The sequence below is a fragment of the Pogoniulus pusillus genome, chromosome 39 (genome assembly GCF_015220805.1).
Source record: "Pogoniulus pusillus isolate bPogPus1 chromosome 39, bPogPus1.pri, whole genome shotgun sequence".
NCBI classification, from domain to species: domain Eukaryota; kingdom Metazoa; phylum Chordata; class Aves; order Piciformes; family Lybiidae; genus Pogoniulus; species Pogoniulus pusillus.
The window spans coordinates 8,241,838-8,258,244 of NC_087302.1; the positions used below are offsets into that span (position 1 = coordinate 8,241,838).

The 16,407-nt window shown below is 67.2% G+C and overlaps 4 protein-coding genes across 8 annotated transcripts; 3 read left to right on the top strand and 1 right to left on the bottom strand.

The window, feature by feature from the left end:
- Positions 1-264: 264 nt before the first annotated feature.
- On the bottom strand, positions 265-2,340 carry TMEM167B (transmembrane protein 167B). Its single transcript, XM_064173875.1, has 3 exons — positions 2,144-2,340; positions 1,406-1,537; positions 265-844 (listed from the first exon to the last, which is right to left on the bottom strand). The coding sequence occupies exons 1-3, from the start codon at positions 2,151-2,153 to the stop codon at positions 762-764; spliced, it is 225 nt and encodes a 74-aa protein (XP_064029945.1). The 5' UTR covers positions 2,154-2,340; the 3' UTR covers positions 265-761.
- Positions 2,341-3,305: 965 nt separating this feature from the next.
- LOC135191522 (protein FAM107B-like) lies at positions 3,306-5,987 on the top strand. Its single transcript, XM_064173874.1, has 5 exons — positions 3,306-3,440; positions 3,891-3,927; positions 4,320-4,464; positions 4,565-4,703; positions 5,348-5,987. The coding sequence occupies exons 1-5, from the start codon at positions 3,420-3,422 to the stop codon at positions 5,459-5,461; spliced, it is 456 nt and encodes a 151-aa protein (XP_064029944.1). The 5' UTR covers positions 3,306-3,419; the 3' UTR covers positions 5,462-5,987.
- Positions 5,988-6,033: 46 nt separating this feature from the next.
- On the top strand, positions 6,034-7,360 carry GPR25 (G protein-coupled receptor 25). Its single transcript, XM_064173873.1, has one exon. It carries the CDS (start codon positions 6,132-6,134, stop codon positions 7,290-7,292), a length of 1,161 nt encoding a protein of 386 aa, XP_064029943.1. The 5' UTR covers positions 6,034-6,131; the 3' UTR covers positions 7,293-7,360.
- A 1,741-nt stretch (positions 7,361-9,101) lies between these two features.
- Positions 9,102-16,033, top strand: INAVA (innate immunity activator). Of its 5 annotated transcripts, none has more exons than XM_064173808.1 (9): positions 9,102-9,241; positions 9,666-9,878; positions 10,782-10,906; positions 11,031-11,150; positions 11,731-11,962; positions 13,248-13,298; positions 13,454-13,847; positions 14,596-15,169; positions 15,452-16,033. In XM_064173808.1, the coding sequence occupies exons 2-9, from the start codon at positions 9,761-9,763 to the stop codon at positions 15,542-15,544; spliced, it is 1,707 nt and encodes a 568-aa protein (XP_064029878.1). In that variant the 5' UTR covers positions 9,102-9,241; positions 9,666-9,760; the 3' UTR covers positions 15,545-16,033. The 5 variants fall into 5 exon arrangements, with proteins under 5 accessions (XP_064029878.1, XP_064029877.1, XP_064029880.1 ...); XM_064173807.1 differs by having other exon boundaries at positions 9,693-9,878; XM_064173810.1 differs by having other exon boundaries at positions 9,693-9,878; positions 15,467-16,033.
- The last annotated feature ends 374 nt before the right edge of the window (positions 16,034-16,407 follow it).

The following is a 16,407-nucleotide window of genomic DNA, read 5'->3' on the forward strand; positions in this document are numbered from 1 at the left end:
CCCCCCAGCCCCGCCCCTTCGGAAGTGCCACACCCAGCATGGCGGCGGGGCCGGGCGGGGCTGAGGGCTGGAGCCCTCCCAGCCCTGCTGTGGCTCCACACTACCCCCGCCGGACACATCTGTGCCCCCCAGGCACACCTGCTGTGCACTCTGCACCCCCAGCCCCACCCCCCCTCAGCACCCTGGGCCCTGTGACCAGAGCCTGGCAGCAGCCCCCCCAGGGACCTCCCCACCCCCACAGCGCCCCCGGGCCAGGGCCAGGCCTGCCCACGAGAGAACTCTCACTTTATTAGCACTGTGGTCCCACGTGCCCGAGCCGGGGGGCACAGACCCCACAGCACCCGTGGGGAGGAGGCTCCCACCTGCCCCCAAGGAGATCCCACTGGTGAGGGGGGGCCCTGCCAGCCCTGCCCCCCCCCACCGCCTGCAGCCTCCCACGAGTGCCTGGGGGCCACAGCCCCAGCAGTGTCCAGGGTGGGGGGAAGGAGCCAAGGGGTCGCTGCTGGAGCCTCTGCTGCTGGAGCCTCTGCCTGGGGCTCCACGCCCAGCCCCCAGCCCCCGCTCAGGGCCTCCCTTCCTGACGCTGTGACCGCGGCCTGGTGGCACCCGCGGGTGCCTGGCCCTGCCGCGGGGGCAAGGCAAGTCTAGGCAAGGTGCCAAGCCATGGTGGGCCCCAGGGCTGCCACAGGCAGAGTCCAGGTCGGTGCCGGAGGGGCTGGGGTCGGCAGCAGGGCTCTGGTCGCTGTCAGGTCCCCCTGGGGTCACTTCACCACCAGGACGTAGAAAGCCATCAGGATGCAGGAGACAGCCACGGCCACGTGCAGCCTGGTGCCAATGACAGCAGCTGTGGGGTGGGGGCGAACAGGGAGAGCAGTTAGGGTGCCCTGTGCTGGGGTGAGACCCCCACAGCCCTGCCCCAAGCTCTGTGTCCCATCCTGGACCCCAGCAGCCTCATCCTGGATCCCTCTGTCCCATCCTGGATCCCAGCAGCCTCATCCTGGACCCCTCTGTCCCATCCTGGACCCCAGCAGCCTCATCCTGGACCCCAGCAGCCTCATCCTGGACCCCTCTGTCCCATCCTGGACCCCAGCAGCCTCATCCTGGATCCCTCTGTCCCATCCTGGATCCCAGCAGCCTCATCCTGGACCCCAGCAGCCTCATCCTGGACCCCTCTGTCCCATCCTGGACCCCAGCAGCCTCATCCTGGACCCCTCTGTCCCATTCTGGATCCCTCTGTCCCATCCTGGACCCCAGCAGCCTCACCCCAGCCTCCTGCACCCCTGCCGCTGCCGCCTCACCCTACACCCCCCACTGCGGACTCCATCCCCACCCCAAACCACGTCCCCCCCGTGGCAGCCTCCCACGCCCCCGCCCAGGCCCCGGGGCCCCGTCCCTGCCCCCTCACCTTTGTAGAAGACTCCCCAGAGGCCTCGTTTCTCGGAGAGCAGCCAGGCCCTGAGCCGCGGCACCCTGCGCAGGTAGGCGCAGGTGCACAGCAGCAGCAGCCCGAACGCCAGCAGCCCGTCCAGGGAGTACACTGCGGGCGGGGGCGGCCTCAGCGGGGCTGGGCCCTGGGCACCGCAGCCGCCCCCCACGGGCACCCTCGGGGGCACGGAGGCCTCCCAGCTCCCTTCCCGAGCAGATCCAAGCCCCTCGCTCCCAGCCCCGCACAGGACCCCCAGCCGCAGCTCCCCCCCGCAGCTCCAGAGCAGGCCTGAGCCCCTCAGCTCCCCCTCCAGCGGCACAGAGACCTCCCAGCGCCTTCCTCACGGCCCCGGCCCCGCAGCTGCCCCCGCGAAGGAGCCCAACGCTCCCTGCCCCGCAGGGTGATCCAGGCTCGGCCGCAGACGGCCCCGGACCCCCCCGGTTCGCTCCTCACGGCACCCCCAGCGCACGAACTGCCTCTGAGCTGCGCTCCCCCGCAGGGCCCTGCCTCGGCCTCCCCCACAAGGGGACTCAGACCCCCCAGAGGGACCCTTCCAGAGGGCCACAGCCTCCGCCCTGCCCACGGCGCCGCCGCCGCCACTCCCAGCGCTCCAGCTGCCGCTCCCCAGCAGCTGCCCGGTGCCGGAGCGAGCGCTCACCCCCCCGGCCCGTGCCGGCCCCTCCCGCCCGGCCCCGGGCCCTGCCCGCAGGCTCTCACCGTTGGTCATGGCGGCGGCGGCGGGGCCCGGGCACGGCCACGCGGCACCGGAAGTGCGCCAGGGGCAGCCAACCGCGAGCAGGCACAGCCAGTCGAGAGCCGATAGCGCCAGGCACGGCCAGTCGAGAGCCGATAGCGCCAGGCACGGACAGGCGAGAGCCGATAGCGCCAGTGAGAGCCGATAGCGCCAGGCGCGGCCAGTCGAGAGCCGATAGCGCCAGTCGAGAGCCGATAGCGCCAGGCACGGCCAGTCGAGAGCCGATAGCGCCAGTCGAGAGCCGATAGCGCCAGGCACGGCCTCAATCGAGCGCCTGTGGAGGGCGCTGCCGTCGCTGCCGCCCGGCGCCTGCCCAGCAGCTGCGGTGCCCGCGGGGCACTCCGGTGCCGCCCCAGTGCGCTCTCCGCTGTGCGTTCCGTCCCCACCTCGGTCTCCCAGCTAACCCCAGTCCTCCTGGCACCACCCCAGTGCACCCAGTCCCCATCTCACCCCCGAGTCTCGCCAGTCCCCCGGGTACCCCAGGGTGCCCTGATAAACCCCTGTGCTCCCAGTCCCCCAGGAGCGCCCTGTGCCACCCGCGCCCCCTCCCCGTCCGCCCCGGAATCCCTGTGCCCAAAGGCTGCCAACGCATCCAGCAACCTCCAGTACCTCTCCCAATCCCCAGTGCCCCAGACCCCAACCCACCCTCCCCGTGCCCCCCACCCTCTAATGACCCTCGCAGTCCAGAGGGACCTGGAGCCCCAGTGAGACACAGAGCCCCCAGTGAGACACAGTGCCCCCAGCACACAGAGCCCCCAGTGAGACACAGTGCCCCCAGCACACAGTGCCCCTGCACACAGTGCCCCCAGCACACAGTGCCCCCAGTGAGACACAGTGCCCCCTGCACACAGTGCCCCCTGCACACAGTGCCCCCTGCACACAGTGCCCCCAGCACACAGTGCCCCCAGCACACAGAGCCCCAGCAGCCCCCCGTGTCCCCAGTGGCACCAGCGTCCCCAGCAGCCCTCGGTGAACCCGGCAGCCCCCAGTGCCCCCGGTAAGCACAGCATGCCCAGCAGCGGGAGCGGGCACAGTGCCACCGGCTCTGCGCAGGACGCGTGTCACCGATCGGGGCTAATCCCGGGGCTTAGTGGCTTTTGCTGCTGGCAGCGAGGCCATCGCCACCGTCACCACCGCCGGTGCAGCACGGGAGGGCTCTGCCGGGCTCGGCGGAGCCGGGAGCCAGCCCCTGGCCGTGTCCCTGCGTCCCGGGGGGCAGGAGCTGTGGCCCCGGGGGACATGGGGCTCTCACAAAGCAAGGTGAGTGGCGGCAGCTGGCTGGGTCGCCCCGGGGATAGGGGCACCTCGGCTGGCACCCATCTCCTCTGCTGCGGGTGGGAGGGGGCAGTGGGAATCCCCTCAAGACATGTCCCCAGGGCAAAGTCTGTCCCCAGCATTCAGCCCGGGGGCTCCTCACGGTCCTCAGGTCCCAGGGTTAACAAGCAGAGCATTCACCTCCTCCCCTGCCACCTCACCACCCCCCGCAGCCAGCCCTGAGCTGGCAGGGAGGGACCCCGGGAGGTGACCTGGTCCCTGCGTGACAGCCATGGAGAGACAGAGGATGCCCAGCCCCACGGGACCCGTGTCTGTGTCCTCTCCTGTGCCAGAGGAGATGAGGATGACAAGCAGAGGGCCCTGGTGACATCTTGGGGTCCTGGGGAGGAGCCGGAGGCAGAGACCCACTGAGTGTCCCCCCCTTTGCTTTGCCAGGGCAGTGACCCAGCGCCGAGCGGCAGCGTGGGGCCAGGTGGGTGCTGCTGGGGCACGGGGCCAGGGCTGGGGGACCTGGGGTGTGATGGGGGCCTGTGGGTGATGGGGACGCCAAGAGTAGGGTTCCAGGAGGGTGGGGGCTAGGGGCACAGTGTATGAGGACCAGGGGCTGTGGCACCCTGAGCCCCCCAGGCTGGGGGACATGAGGGTGGGTGTCCAAGGTCTTAGCCTGCACTCCCATGTGGCTCTGGGTGAGCGACCAAGCCAGTGCCAACGCTCCCACTGGTGACCTGTCCCAGGTTATCCTATCCCTCGGGATGCCCCCATCCCCACTGCCCCCATCCCCACTGGTAACCACAGCCCTTCCAGGGACCCCACGGCACGGTGCCCTGCTGACCCATCCCCCACTGCGCTCTGCTCCCCCTCCAGAGGGCGAAGGGAGCGATGCCCTCCCCTCAGACATGGGCAGTACTGTCCACGAGGGCCTCATCCAGCCCAGGAAGGTGCCAAACCCGATGCGGGAGTCCCGGAGCTACCGGGAGCTGCACCGGGAGCTGCTCTTCAGCCACAGCAGGTGAGCGGGGATGGTCCCCAGGGAGTGGGGACAGGATGGTCCCCAGTTGGGTGGCCAGGCTGGGGTGGCCCCGTGGAAGCCCTTCTGTCTGTCCCTGCAGGGGGATCCTGCCCCGGCACCGGGCTGAGCTCCCGCGGGTGCTGGAGAGCCGGCGGCGGAGGCAGCTGAGGGAGGAGCTGCGGGGACCTCCCTCGGACCTTGAGCAGCAGCTGAGCAAACGCCACCAGAGGCTGGAGCAGGTCTGTGCTGTCCCTGTGTCCTCTGTCCCTCTGTCCCAGATTGCCGTCCCTCCAGCCAGCCCAGACCTCCTGCCTTCACCTCACCATCATCCATTCACCCATCCTCCATGAACCCACCCAGCATCCAGCCCTCCACCCCACATCCATCCCTACATCCGTCCCTCCGTCCCCCCATCCATCCCTACACCTCACCTTCATCCACTCCTCACTGCCCTGCAGATCTGGCTCACGCCGTGTGGGCAGCCGTGGGAGGTCCTGGGGACGGCTGGGAGCCGCTATTGGGACATGTGTGCTGGGAGCGGGCAGAGGAGGCTGGGAGCGGGCAGAGGAGGCTGGGAGCGGGCAGAGGAGGCTGGGGGCGGGCAGGTGGATGAGGGGGGCCGTGCCGGAGGGATGGGCTGAGGGGTGCTTAAGGGCGGCCAGCTGATGGCAGCTGATGGGGCTGCGGCGTGGGCACACTCAGGTCACGAGTGTCTGGGTCATGAGTGTGGCTGATGGAGCCTGCTTCGGGGACAGCTGGGGGTGGTTGGACCCTGGGGGTGGCTGAGAGAGCCCAGGGCGATGAGATGCCCAGACCCTGGGGACAGCCAAGGAGACCCAGCCTGGCACCCATGGCCACCTCACCTGGGTCCCTCCTGGCACAGCACGAGCGGGAGACATCGGTGGGACCGCCCCCGGACCCCCGCCCCGAGTTCCTGCTGGTGCGGGACCGCCTGAGGAAGATGAAGCTGGCAGAGGCGGGTGCCCGGCAGACGTGAACAGGAGCCCGGGGGGCTGCTCCCCGGGGACCTCCGCGGGGCCGCGCTGAGTCCGTGCTGGCACCGGGAACGGCACCCAGCGCTGTCATACCGGGAGGAGTGTGGGCCCGGCGCGGTGAGAACCCAGCGTGCCAGGGGCTGGAATGAGCTGGCAGGGCCGGGGCAGCGGCGGGGGCAGCGCCTGCACCCCCTGCAGCTGCTCCTGCTGCCGTCCAATAAAGGCTTCGGTCTGGGCGTCCTCATGCAAATGCCAGCGGGACAGGGGGCAGCGGCAGGGGGCAGCGGCAGGTGGCACCGCCCTGGCGTGCGGCGAGCCGCAGGGAGGGCAGGGCGGTGGTGGCCGGGGGCTCGGTCCCCGGTGGTGCCACCAGCCCGGATGCAGGTCGGTGTCCACCCGAGGCCTTCAGCCATCCGCTGGTGGCACAGAGCCTTCCTCCACCCCGGGAGCCTCCTTCTGCCCTCTCCTTTTTTGGGGTTTCTCTCTCTTGGGTTTTTCTGCTTTCCATAACCAAAGGCCCTTCCCCCTCCCGGGGCTGCCACCCCACGGCCCCTGCCCTGCTGGGAAGGAAGTGCCTGAGATGCTGTTTTTGAGCACCTCTCAAATCAACAACCCAACCGCTGGGCGCGGCCAGCACCACCCTGGGCACCGGGCAGGGCAGCAGGCACCAGCATGGCTCCCGAAGAGCTCATGGCATCAGCTGACTACGACTACTCGCTGCTGGCCAACGCCACGGGCAGCCAGGAGGCCCTCTCCAGCTGGGACGTCTTCTTCACCACGGTCTTCATCCCCATCCTCTACTCCCTCATCTTCCTCCTCGGCCTGGTGGGGAACCTCTTTGTCGTGGCGCTGCTGGCGGTGAGGAGCGGAGGCGAGAGGGCAGTGGACACCTTCGTGCTGAACCTGGCGCTGGCCGACGTCATCTTCATCTGCACCTTGCCCTTCTGGGTGGCAGCAGGGGCACAGGGCAACCGCTGGCTGCTGGGCGAGGGGCTCTGCAAGCTCAGCAGCTACGTCATCGCCGTCAACCGCTGCTCCAGCATCCTCTTCCTCAGCGCCCTCAGCGTGGAGCGCTACCTGGTGATGAGGAGGGTGCTGGACACCAGGCTGGTGGGGGCCCGAGGGCATGTCCGTGCCACCTGCGGGCTTATCTGGGCAGCATCCCTCCTCCTGGGTGCCCCGGCCCTGGTGTACAGGCAGCTGGACGGAGAGGACTGCTGGGATGAAGATGGAGAGGACTTCAGCCTGGCCATGGTCTTCCTCACCTTCCTCCTCCCCTTGGTGGTCATCTCCTTCTGCTACTGCTCCATCTCCTGCCGGCTGCAGCGCCACGTCCGGCTGGGCAGGGGCGTGCGGCGCTCCCACCGAGCCATCCTCACCATCGTCACGGCCTTCCTCTGCTCCTGGCTGCCGCTCAACGCCTGCAAGGTGCTGCTCTTCCTCCTGGCCAAGGGGACGCTGTCGCTGTCGCAGGGCCAGGCGGTGGCCCTGCGGTGGGTGGTGGCAGGCAGCACCTGCCTGGCCTTCCTCAACAGCTGCGTCAATCCCCTGCTCTTCGCCCTGATGGAGCCGCGCTGCCGGCAGGGCTGTGCCCGCGGCTGGCCCCTGGCCCCCTGCGCCCTGGGCACCGCTCCTGCCGCGCCTGCTCCTTCCTCCTCCAGCCTCTTCTTCGGTGGCTGGATCTGGACCAAGCCCCCCCACGGCCGCCAGGGCGGGAGCAGGACCAAGCTCCGGCTGGCACCGGGGATCCCGCGAGGTCCCTGCCCCTGCCCCGTGTCCCCCGGTGCCGCCGCCCCGCCGCGGCCTCAGCCAGCAGCCTGCAGCCCGGTATGACTCCCAGGGCAGGAGCCGGCCCCTGGCACCCCCTCCCTTGCCCCATGTCCCATCCTCCCCCCCCTCTCCCCCCCAGACCTTATCCATACTCGGGAGCAGGAGCCAAGCTTTAACCCAAATTTACTCCAAATTAATCCCAGTTTACCCCAATTAATCCCAATTAACCCCTGCCTAACGACGTATTTCAGCCCTCCAGCTGTTTCTGTCACCAGCTGGGGGGGCACAAGGAGGGGCAGGGCCAGCAGAGCTCACTCTGAGGAACAAACAAACAAACAAAGCTTTTCCCCTCCAAATCCTCCTCTGGGTCCTTTGGTCCTTTCCTGCCTCCCTTCGGTGCCACCAGGGGTGCCCCCCGCGGCTGTGTGTCACTGGGTGAGGGGTGGCAGAATGGGATGACCCCCCCCAAGTCATGGAGGGACTCAGGGAGCTGCAGGGGGTAAGGCTGTGGAGGTGCTGCCTGAACCCTTCCTGCACCTGCCTGGGCTGATTTTGCTGCCTGCGGTCTGCCTGCACCCCTGGCCTGAACCTGCCCTCACTTGCACTCCTCCTTGCCTGCACCTGCCTGGCCTGGTGTTGCTGCCTGCTCCCTGCCTGCACTCTGCACCCCTGGCCCACATCTCCTGCCTGTGTCTCTGCCATTTTGCTGCTCCTCTCTTGCCTGCATGTCCCCTGCCTGCACCCTACCTGCTCCTCTGCCTGCCCCCTGCATGCTCCTCTGCCTGCCTGCCCCCTGCCCACACTCTGCACCCCTGCCTGTGTTTCCTGCCTGTACCTCTGCTGCCTGGCTGCTGCTCCCCTGCCTGCACCCTGCCCACGCCTGGCTCCCTGCCCTTTGCCCGGTGGCATTGTCCCGTGGGAGGTGTCACTTTCCCCTGCCCGGTGCCAGCAGGGCAGGATGTGGCGACTCGCCCGTGCCAGCTGCTCTGATTCATCTCGCACTGTGCTGGTGGCTGCGGCAGCACCGTTCCCACGGCCTGATACTGCCCTGGCACTGCCCTGGCACTGGCCCAGCATAGTCCTGGCACTAACCTAGTATAGCCCAGCATAGTCCTGGCACAGTCCTGCCATAACCCTGGTACTTCTCTGGCACAGTCCTTGCATAGTCCTGTTACTGCCCTGATACAGCCTTGGCATTGTCCTGACACTGTCCTGGCACAGCCCTGCTCTGCCTCTTGCCCATCCTCACACACCTGGGGACAGGGACGGGCCAGGGCCAGGGCCAGGCTGCTCCAGCTCCCAGAGGGTCTCTATTCCTGTAAGGATGGTGATGGCTGTGCCAGGGCAGCAGAGCAGATCTTCCACCCCGGCAGTGCCAGGCTCAGATCCCAGTTTGCCCTGGCCTTGTGAGGGTGCCAAAAGTAGGGGGAGCTGCAGACCGTGGTGGAGATGGGAACAGTATACCTGAACACCATGCCATGCCGTGCCAGGCTGTGCCGTGCCCGGCAGTGCTGTGCCATACCATGCCACACAAGACAGCACCACTCCATGCCATACTGTGCCTACACCGTTATCCTCACCCCCCTCCAGCACAGCGCTGTGCCGTACCGAGCCGTGCCGCACCGAGCCGTACCGAGCCGTACCGAGCCGTGTCGTACCGTACCGAGCCATGCCGAGCCGTGCCGTACCGAGCCGTGCCGTACCGAGCCGTGCCGTGCCGTGCCGAGCCGTGCCGTGCCGTACCGAGCCGTGCCGTACCGAGCCGTGCCGTGCCGTGCCGTGCCGTACCGAGCCGTGCCGTGCCGTGCCGTGCCGTGCCGTGCCGTACCGAGCCATGCCGAGCCGTGCCGTACCGAGCCGTACCGTACCGAGCCGTGGGGCATTCCCTCGCCATGGCAGCGGTGGGGCAGTGTGGGAGGTGTTGCTCACCTGCTCCTCCCCTGCTCCTCAAGCCCAGACCCGTCCCGGTGGCCTGGGCGCAACCGGAGCTGGCCGCGGCGGTGAGTGCCCAGGTAAGGCAGCACCACCCCCCCCGCGCCCCTCACCCTCCCTGCCCTGCCTCAGTTTCCCTAACTGGGGCAAACCGGAGCAAGCCGGAGCGTGGTGGGACCAAAGCGATGCCAACCCCGGGGTGATCACCGATCACCAACCCCCACCCCCCCGCCTCACTCCCACCCTCTCCAACCTCCCCCCCCACCAGCAGGGCACTTCTGGGGCTCCACTTTCCCAGTGCCACCAGCACCGCTGCCCCCCCCGCCGCCGGCAGCGATTCACTTCCAGCCCAGTTGGGAAAGAAAGGGAAACTGGGAGAGGCTCCCAGCGAAACCAGTCGGGGCGGGTGCGGGGCACTGCCAGCACCCCCCCCCCGCCGCCCCCCACCAGACCAACCACCCCCGAAAGCCGCACCCCGACCACCTTTGGCCGGGGCCGCCCCAGCCCCGCGCACACCTTTGTTTATTGTAGGTCCTACAGCAAACAGCGCTCGCGCCTGCCGCCAGCGCCCAGCCGAGAGGGGCCGGGGGGGGGGACCTATGACTGCCCCCCAGGGGCTGGCACAGGGACGAGGTGGCACCCCCTTGTCACCTGTAGGGTCCCGGCTTGGCATGGGGGAAGCCAAGGACACGGACAGCGGAGTCCTGCTGCAGCCGGGTGAGTGCTGGGGGAGGGGGCGGGGTGGGGGGGGCGAAGGTTTTGGGGTGCCCCCAACCCTCCCTCATGTGCCCCCCCCCACCCCTGAGCTGAAAAGAGGGCACCGCAGTGCACGGGAGTGGGCACCAAAGAGTGAGGTTGCGGGTTGGGGGGGAGGAGATTGGAGGACTCTTTGTTTTTTCAGGGGGCGACAATTCTCGGGATGTGCCCCCCCAGGGATGTGCCCCCCCCTCCCTGGGGGACTTGGGTGCAAGGGAGGGGGCACAGAGGGATTAATTTTGGGGGGGGGGGGGGGTCGGAGGACTCTAAGCTTGGGAGGGGGAAGTCTTGGGATGCCCCCATCCCCCCCATGGATGTGCCTCCCCTCCACTAGGGCACTTCGGTGCATGGGAGGGGGCACAAAAGTGGTTGTGTTTGCCGGGGGGGGGGGAGGGGGAGGTTGTTTAGTTAAGGGAGGGAATTCTTGGGGCGCCCTTTCCCTCACACACCTTTGTGTGCCCCCCCCCTCCCCCGGGACATTTCCGTGCACAGGAGGGGGGGAAAAAGTTGTGCTTTTTTTCTGGGGGGGGCAATTCTTTGCTTTCGGGGGGGGCAGCTAAGCGTGGCAGACTCCGGGGGGGGGGGGGTCACTGGATGAGGTTTGACTCAGCCAAGTTTCGCTCGGGGATGGCTGAGTCAGGGCGAAACCTTCCCCATGTGTGTGTCCCCCCCCCCGACGCTGGGGAATCGCAGCTGCTGCTGAAGGGGAGCCTCAGGTGGTTGCTTTCAGTTGCTTTTCTCACTATTCAAGTTGGCGGAGGGGAAACTGAGGCAGGAAAGCTGCGGGGTGGGGGGGGTTGATGGATGCTAATTAATATTTGTGTGTGCGTGTGTGTCCCCCCCCGCCCCTCCTGCCCCTCCAAGGTCCTGCCAGCCCAGTGTCAGCCTTGAAGGAGAGGGCGCAGGCAGGGCGCAGGCAGCAGCAGGCGCTGGAGGCTCGCTTGGAGAGTTGCGTCCAGGAGCTGCGGAGGCTTTGCCTGCGTGAAGCTGTGAGTTGGTGGTGCTGGGGGAGGGGGTGGGGGTCACCTCCTCCAAGTTCTGCACTGCCCAGCCCCCCTCCCCGGCCCTAAATACCGCTGTGACATCAGCTCAGTGCCCTGATGCTGTCCCCAGGAGCTGACAGGGACACTGCCCCGGGAGTACCCCCTGAGAGCTGGGGAGGTGCCCCCAAAGGTGCGGCGGAGGATTGGTGCTGCCTTCAAGCTGGATGAGACCCTCGTGCTGCGCGGGGCGGTGAGGGGGTGCAGCTGGGCTGGGGTCGGGGGGCGGCTCTGGGGGGCGAGGGGGTGGAGACTCCTCTTGGTCCTGTCCTGGGGCTGCTGGAGAGGTCACCATTGCCATGGGAATGTGTTGAGCTGGAGAGACCTTCACTGCCAACCAGGGGCACAGAACCGTGGAGTGGTTTGGGTTGGAAGAGACCTTCAAGACCCCCCCAGTCCAACCTCCTCACCGTGTCAGGGATACAGAATCATGGAACCATGGAATGGTTTGGGTTGGAAGGGGCCCCCAAGGTCATCCTGTCCAAGAGGCTTACCAGGGGCAAGGGCACAGAACCATGGAATGCTTTGGGGCTGGAAGGGACCTTCAGGACCATCCAATTCCAACCCCCTGCCATGGGCAGGGACACCTCCCACCAGCCCTCACCCAGCCTGGCCTTGAACACCTCCATGGACCACAACCAGACTTTCCACCCCCATCCCATGGGAGAAATCCTTCTCCCCTCCTCCTGATTCAAAGCCTTCGTTACCCTGCAAGAGCGATGGGCGGTGGTTGGGTCTGGGGGCGGTGCTGAGCACATCCCCTCTGTCCTCAGGACCCTCTGAGCGCCCTGGAGAGGGACCTGGCACTGCAGCTGCAGATTGCCAGGGCTGCCAGGCGCCTGTGCTGGGAGGAGAACATCAGCAAGCGGCTGCGCAAGCACCGGCAGACGGCGGCGCTGCTGGAGGAGCAGAAGCTGAAGGACCTGGAGCATGTCCTCAACCAGCGCCGGCTCCTGGCTGGCCGAAGGCCTCTGTCCTCCAGCCCTGCGACTGCCGCTGCTGAGGGTGAGCCCCCCCCGGACTGCTGTGGGTGATGCTGCAGGTTGAGAGGGGCAGGAATGGAAGCAGCTTGGTTAGGGTTCAGCAGGGATGAGGCTTGGTGTGTCCATCGGGGATGACATATTGGGGTGCACAGGAATCCAGCCTTGGGGCCCCTTTGCACCCCAATAAGGCATCCCTGGTGAGTGCTCTGCCTTGGATGTACCCCGAGATGCTCTCCCTGGTGAACACCTCCCAGTGCTTCGTGTCTGTTGAGGGTACCCTCATGAATGCACCCCAATGTGACACCAGAACCTCATCTCTGCTGATCATACCCCCCGTGAGTGCACCTCAAAACTTCCTTCCCCTCAGTGCCACCCACCTGGTTGCATCCCAAAACTTCACATCTGGCGATCACACCTCCACGAGTGCACCCCAAAACTGCATCCCCCTCTCTGGTTGCACCCATGTGGGTGTATCCTTCCTTCCTGCACCCCAATGTTCTCCTCTGCTGGCCGCCTCCAGCCTACCACCTTCAGTGACTGTACCCCAATGGGTGCCAAGATCTGACCTGCCTGCTGTGTCCCCATCCTGGTGGCAGCCATCCAGGCAGGTGCCCCTCACATACCTCACCCCCAGCTTCATCCCCACCACGTTTCTGGGGCTCCCACATCTATTGCACCCCAAGAGCCAGGGTGATGTGGTGGTGCTGGTGGTGCTTGCTCCTTCCCTGCTGGTGCCCCCAGACCTTCTCAGCACCCTAGCTCCTGCCCGCTCTGGGCAGGCTGGGAGCTGCCCGTAGTGCAGCTTGGCAGAGCCGGCCTGGCCGGTAGCGCCACCGTCCCGGAGCGTGTCGGGACAGGCGGCGTGGGAGCCGCGGAGCGGAGGCCCCCGGGGACGCGTTGGGTGGCGGCTGCCGTGGGAGAGTTTTGGCAGCCGGCGGCGGCACCGGCACCGCTCTCACCGGTCCCCAGCACCGCTCTCACCCGTGCCTGGCATCGCTCTCACCCGTGCCTGGCACCGCTCTCAGCGGTCCCCAGCACCGCTCTCACCCGTGCCCGGCATCGCTCTCACCCGTGCCTGGCACCGCTCTCACCGGTCCCCAGCACTGCTCTCACCCGTGCCTGGCATCGCTCTCACCCGTGCCTGGCACCACTCTCACCGGTCCCCAGCACCGCTCTCACCCGTGCCTGGCATCGCTCTCACCCGTGCCTGGCACCGCTCTCACCGGTCCCCAGCACTGCTCTCACCCGTGCCTGGCACCACTCTCACCCGTGCCTGGCACCACTGTCACTTGTCTCCTGCCCCACAGAGCTCAGCGCCTCCGATGACAGCTCCCTGTCGGACACTGTCCTGGAGGAGGGTAAGGGACTGCAGGGACCAGGGTGGGGGACAGTGACCCCTGAGTGTCCCCACCCATGCCAACCCTCTTTGTGTCCCCTCCACCCCACCCCCACGTGTCCCTTCCATCCCACCTCCATGTGTTCTCTTCACCCCAATCCTCAATCTCCCCTACAGAGGAGATGCGGCCACTGGGACCTGCCACTCCAAGGGGTTCCCCATCCTCTGAGGACCCCACTGAGGATGAGGAGGGGCTGGGGTCCCCACCAGCCCTTCCCAGCCCCTGGCGCGAGACCAGCCTCGACAGACCCTACGAGAGGGCCAGAAAGCCTGGAGCTGGCCCCGGGGATGGGGAACCTCGGGGGTCCCGCTGCTACCCTGGGTCCTCACCTGCTGCCTCCTCAGCCCCCAACAGCCCTGACCCTGCGGCCTCGCTGGTGCCCAGGGCGGGGGACGTCCCCCCCTACCGCTTCGTGCCCATCAGGACGCTGGTGCTGTGCCGGCAGGCAGGCTCCAGCGCCCCCAGCACTCCGGAGCCATCCTGCCGGCGGGGGCAGACCCAGTCCCTGAGGTGTGTCATGTGCACGAGGAGGGGGGACAGGGGCTTCTGCAAGAACCCCATGGGGAGGAGGGTGGAGATAGTCCCGTGGGGAGGATGGAGTTAAATCCACGGAGAGGAGGTTGGGGATAATCCATTAGGGGAGGATGGGCATAACCCCATGGGAAGGAGGTTGGAGATAATCCCATGGGAAGGATGCAGATGACTCCATGGGGAGGATGGAGCTAAGTCCATGGGCAGCAGGATGGAGCTAATCCACCAGGGAGGATGGGCAGAACCCCACGGCAGGAAGGACAGAGATAAATAATCCCATGGAGAGGATGGAGCCAAACCCACGGGGAGCAGGCTGGAGATAACTCCCCTGAAAGGAGGATGGAGATAGCCTCACGGGGAGTATGGAGCTGAAGCCGTGGGGAGCTGGGTGGAGGTTTTCCCACGAGGAGGAAGATGGAGCCAAGGCTGTGGAGGGGGTGGCTGGAGGGAGGCTGGAGCAAACCCTATGGGGAGTAAGGAGAGGATGACAACCTCGTGGTGAGGATGAAGATAACTCCAAGGAGAGGTTGGACATAAACCCAGTGAACCCTATGGAGGTGATGAGCCTCGGCTGGCAGGGAGCACGGAGATCCCTCCACGGGAGGAGGATGGAGCTCCATGGGAATCACGGATCTCATCCCATAGGGATAATGCACCCCTGGGGAGCTCAGCCCCCAGTCCCCTTTCCCTTCTCTCACTCTGACCCCTGATGCCCTCCTGCCCGCAGGGTGGAGGGATGCTGGCAGCCCGGCGAGCCCCGGGGCCGCAGCGCCGTACCCCGCCGACGGCCCACGTACTACACTGTGACCGTGCCCACCTCCTGCATCCCACCCGCCCCCGGCCCCACCTGTCGCTCCGGCTCTGACGACAGCATCTCCGACCTCTCCAGCATCTCCCACGCCACGTCCCCGGGCAGCAGCAGCCCCGACGTCTCCTTCCTGCGCCCACCACCTCTCGCCGAACCCGGTTACTACCCCCGGGGTGCCCCGCACCGGTTGCTGGCCCCCGGCGGGTCCCCAGCTTTCCTCTACGAGCAGGACCTGGCCCCGCTGCGCTACCAGCGCCTGGTGCCGTCGCACAGCCGCATCGTGCGCACCCCCTCGCTCAAGGACTACTCGCCCATGGGGGGCCGGGGGCTGTCCAAGGCTGCCGTGACCGAGGAGCTCAAGTCATGGCACCAACGTGCCCGGCTGCGGGGTGCCCGTCCGCACTCCCTCGATCGGCAAGGAGCCTTCCGAGGACCTCGTGGTGGCTTCACCAGGGACGTGCCCATCACCCGTGGACTCCTGCCGCGGGCTCAGGTAGGGTTTGGGGTCCAGTTGGTGCAGGGGAGGGAGTGGGGACATGGGAGGGTGCCCCTGGGCAGGGGTGGTCCCTGCAAACATTTTGGGGTCCCAACTCCCCCCACTCCCTCCTCGGGGGGCCCACCAGGATGGGTGGGCGCAACTGAGGCCCACTCCAGGCACGTAAGTGCCTGCAGACCCCCCCCCTGCCGCATCCCCCCCCCCACTGCCTGCCCCTGGCCGTGCAGCCTGGGCGCTGGCACAGGGTGCGGGCACCCACGGGCGGCTGTGCCCACGCAGGCCTCCCCGCTGCAGGCCCCGCGGCGCTCCACGGCCAGCGTGCCCGTGCAGGTCCACGTGCCCGAGAGCGGAGAGGTCGTCACACAAGTGTGAGTGGGGACAGCACCCCCAGCCCCGGGGGGCACACGGCCTGGCTGGCCCAGGGACACTGCCGGGGGCTCGGCTGGGAGGTGCAGCCACCCCCTCCTGGCACTCCTGGGGCACATGGGGCTGGAATGAAGTGGCTGTGGCTGGGGCCCTACCCTGTCCCTCACTCACACTGTGACCTGATGCTGATGGTGCCACCATGACCCTGGTGGTGATGGACTGTCACCACGACCCCAATGCTGTCGCTGCCACCACGAACCTGGTGCTGACAATGCCACCATGACCCCCGTGCTGATGGTGCCACCATAATCACAATGCTGATGGTGCCACCATGCCCTCAATGCTGACAATAGCACCATGGCCTCAGTGCTGGTGATGCCACTGTGACCTTGACACTGATGGTGCCACCATGACCCTGGTGCTGATGGTGCCACTGCAGTCCTTGATCTGGGTCTCCAATAAAGGTGGTCCTTGTGGTGCTCTTTGTCCTCTCCAGTCCCTTGGAACTTGTCACCTCTGTCCCCAGCTCTGTCCCTGCCCTGCTGCGTGCTGGGTCCACCATCCCCTTGATTCAGGACTGGGATGGCATTGACAGGATTGGGGTTTGGGGTCTGGGGACACCTCTGTGGGCTCTGGATAATGAGGAGGTGACCTCAGCAGCAAGGCTCCAGGCTTGCCAGGTCCAGCAGTGCTCCCCACTGGCAAGCAGGGAGGACTCGGCTGAGCTGGGACAGGGGTGCTGGGAAAAGGGGGTGCTGGACATGGGGCACTGAGCAATGGGGTGCTGGGGAGGGGGATGCTGGGGAAGGGGGCACTGGGGAAGGGCAGGGGCAGGGTAAGGGAAGAGGTGGAGGGAAGGACTGGAGTGC

Coding starts and splice junctions, on each gene's coding strand:
- LOC135191522 (XM_064173874.1), top strand. CDS start 3,420: ATGGGGCTCTCACAAAGCAAG. Junction 3,441..3,890: donor TGGGGCTCTCACAAAGCAAG/GTGAGTGGCGGC, acceptor TTGCTTTGCCAG/GGCAGTGACCCAGCGCCGAG. Junction 4,704..5,347: donor GCCACCAGAGGCTGGAGCAG/GTCTGTGCTGTC, acceptor CTCCTGGCACAG/CACGAGCGGGAGACATCGGT.
- GPR25 (XM_064173873.1), top strand. CDS start 6,132: ATGGCTCCCGAAGAGCTCATGGCATCAGCTGACTACGACTACTCGCTG.
- INAVA (XM_064173808.1), top strand. CDS start 9,761: ATGACTGCCCCCCAGGGGCTGGCACAGGGACGAGGTGGCACCCCCTTG. Junction 11,151..11,730: donor CCCTCGTGCTGCGCGGGGCG/GTGAGGGGGTGC, acceptor CTCTGTCCTCAG/GACCCTCTGAGCGCCCTGGA. Junction 13,299..13,453: donor GGACACTGTCCTGGAGGAGG/GTAAGGGACTGC, acceptor TCTCCCCTACAG/AGGAGATGCGGCCACTGGGA.
- TMEM167B (XM_064173875.1), bottom strand. Junction 845..1,405: donor CTGGGGAGTCTTCTACAAAG/GTGAGGGGGCAG, acceptor CCCACCCCACAG/CTGCTGTCATTGGCACCAGG.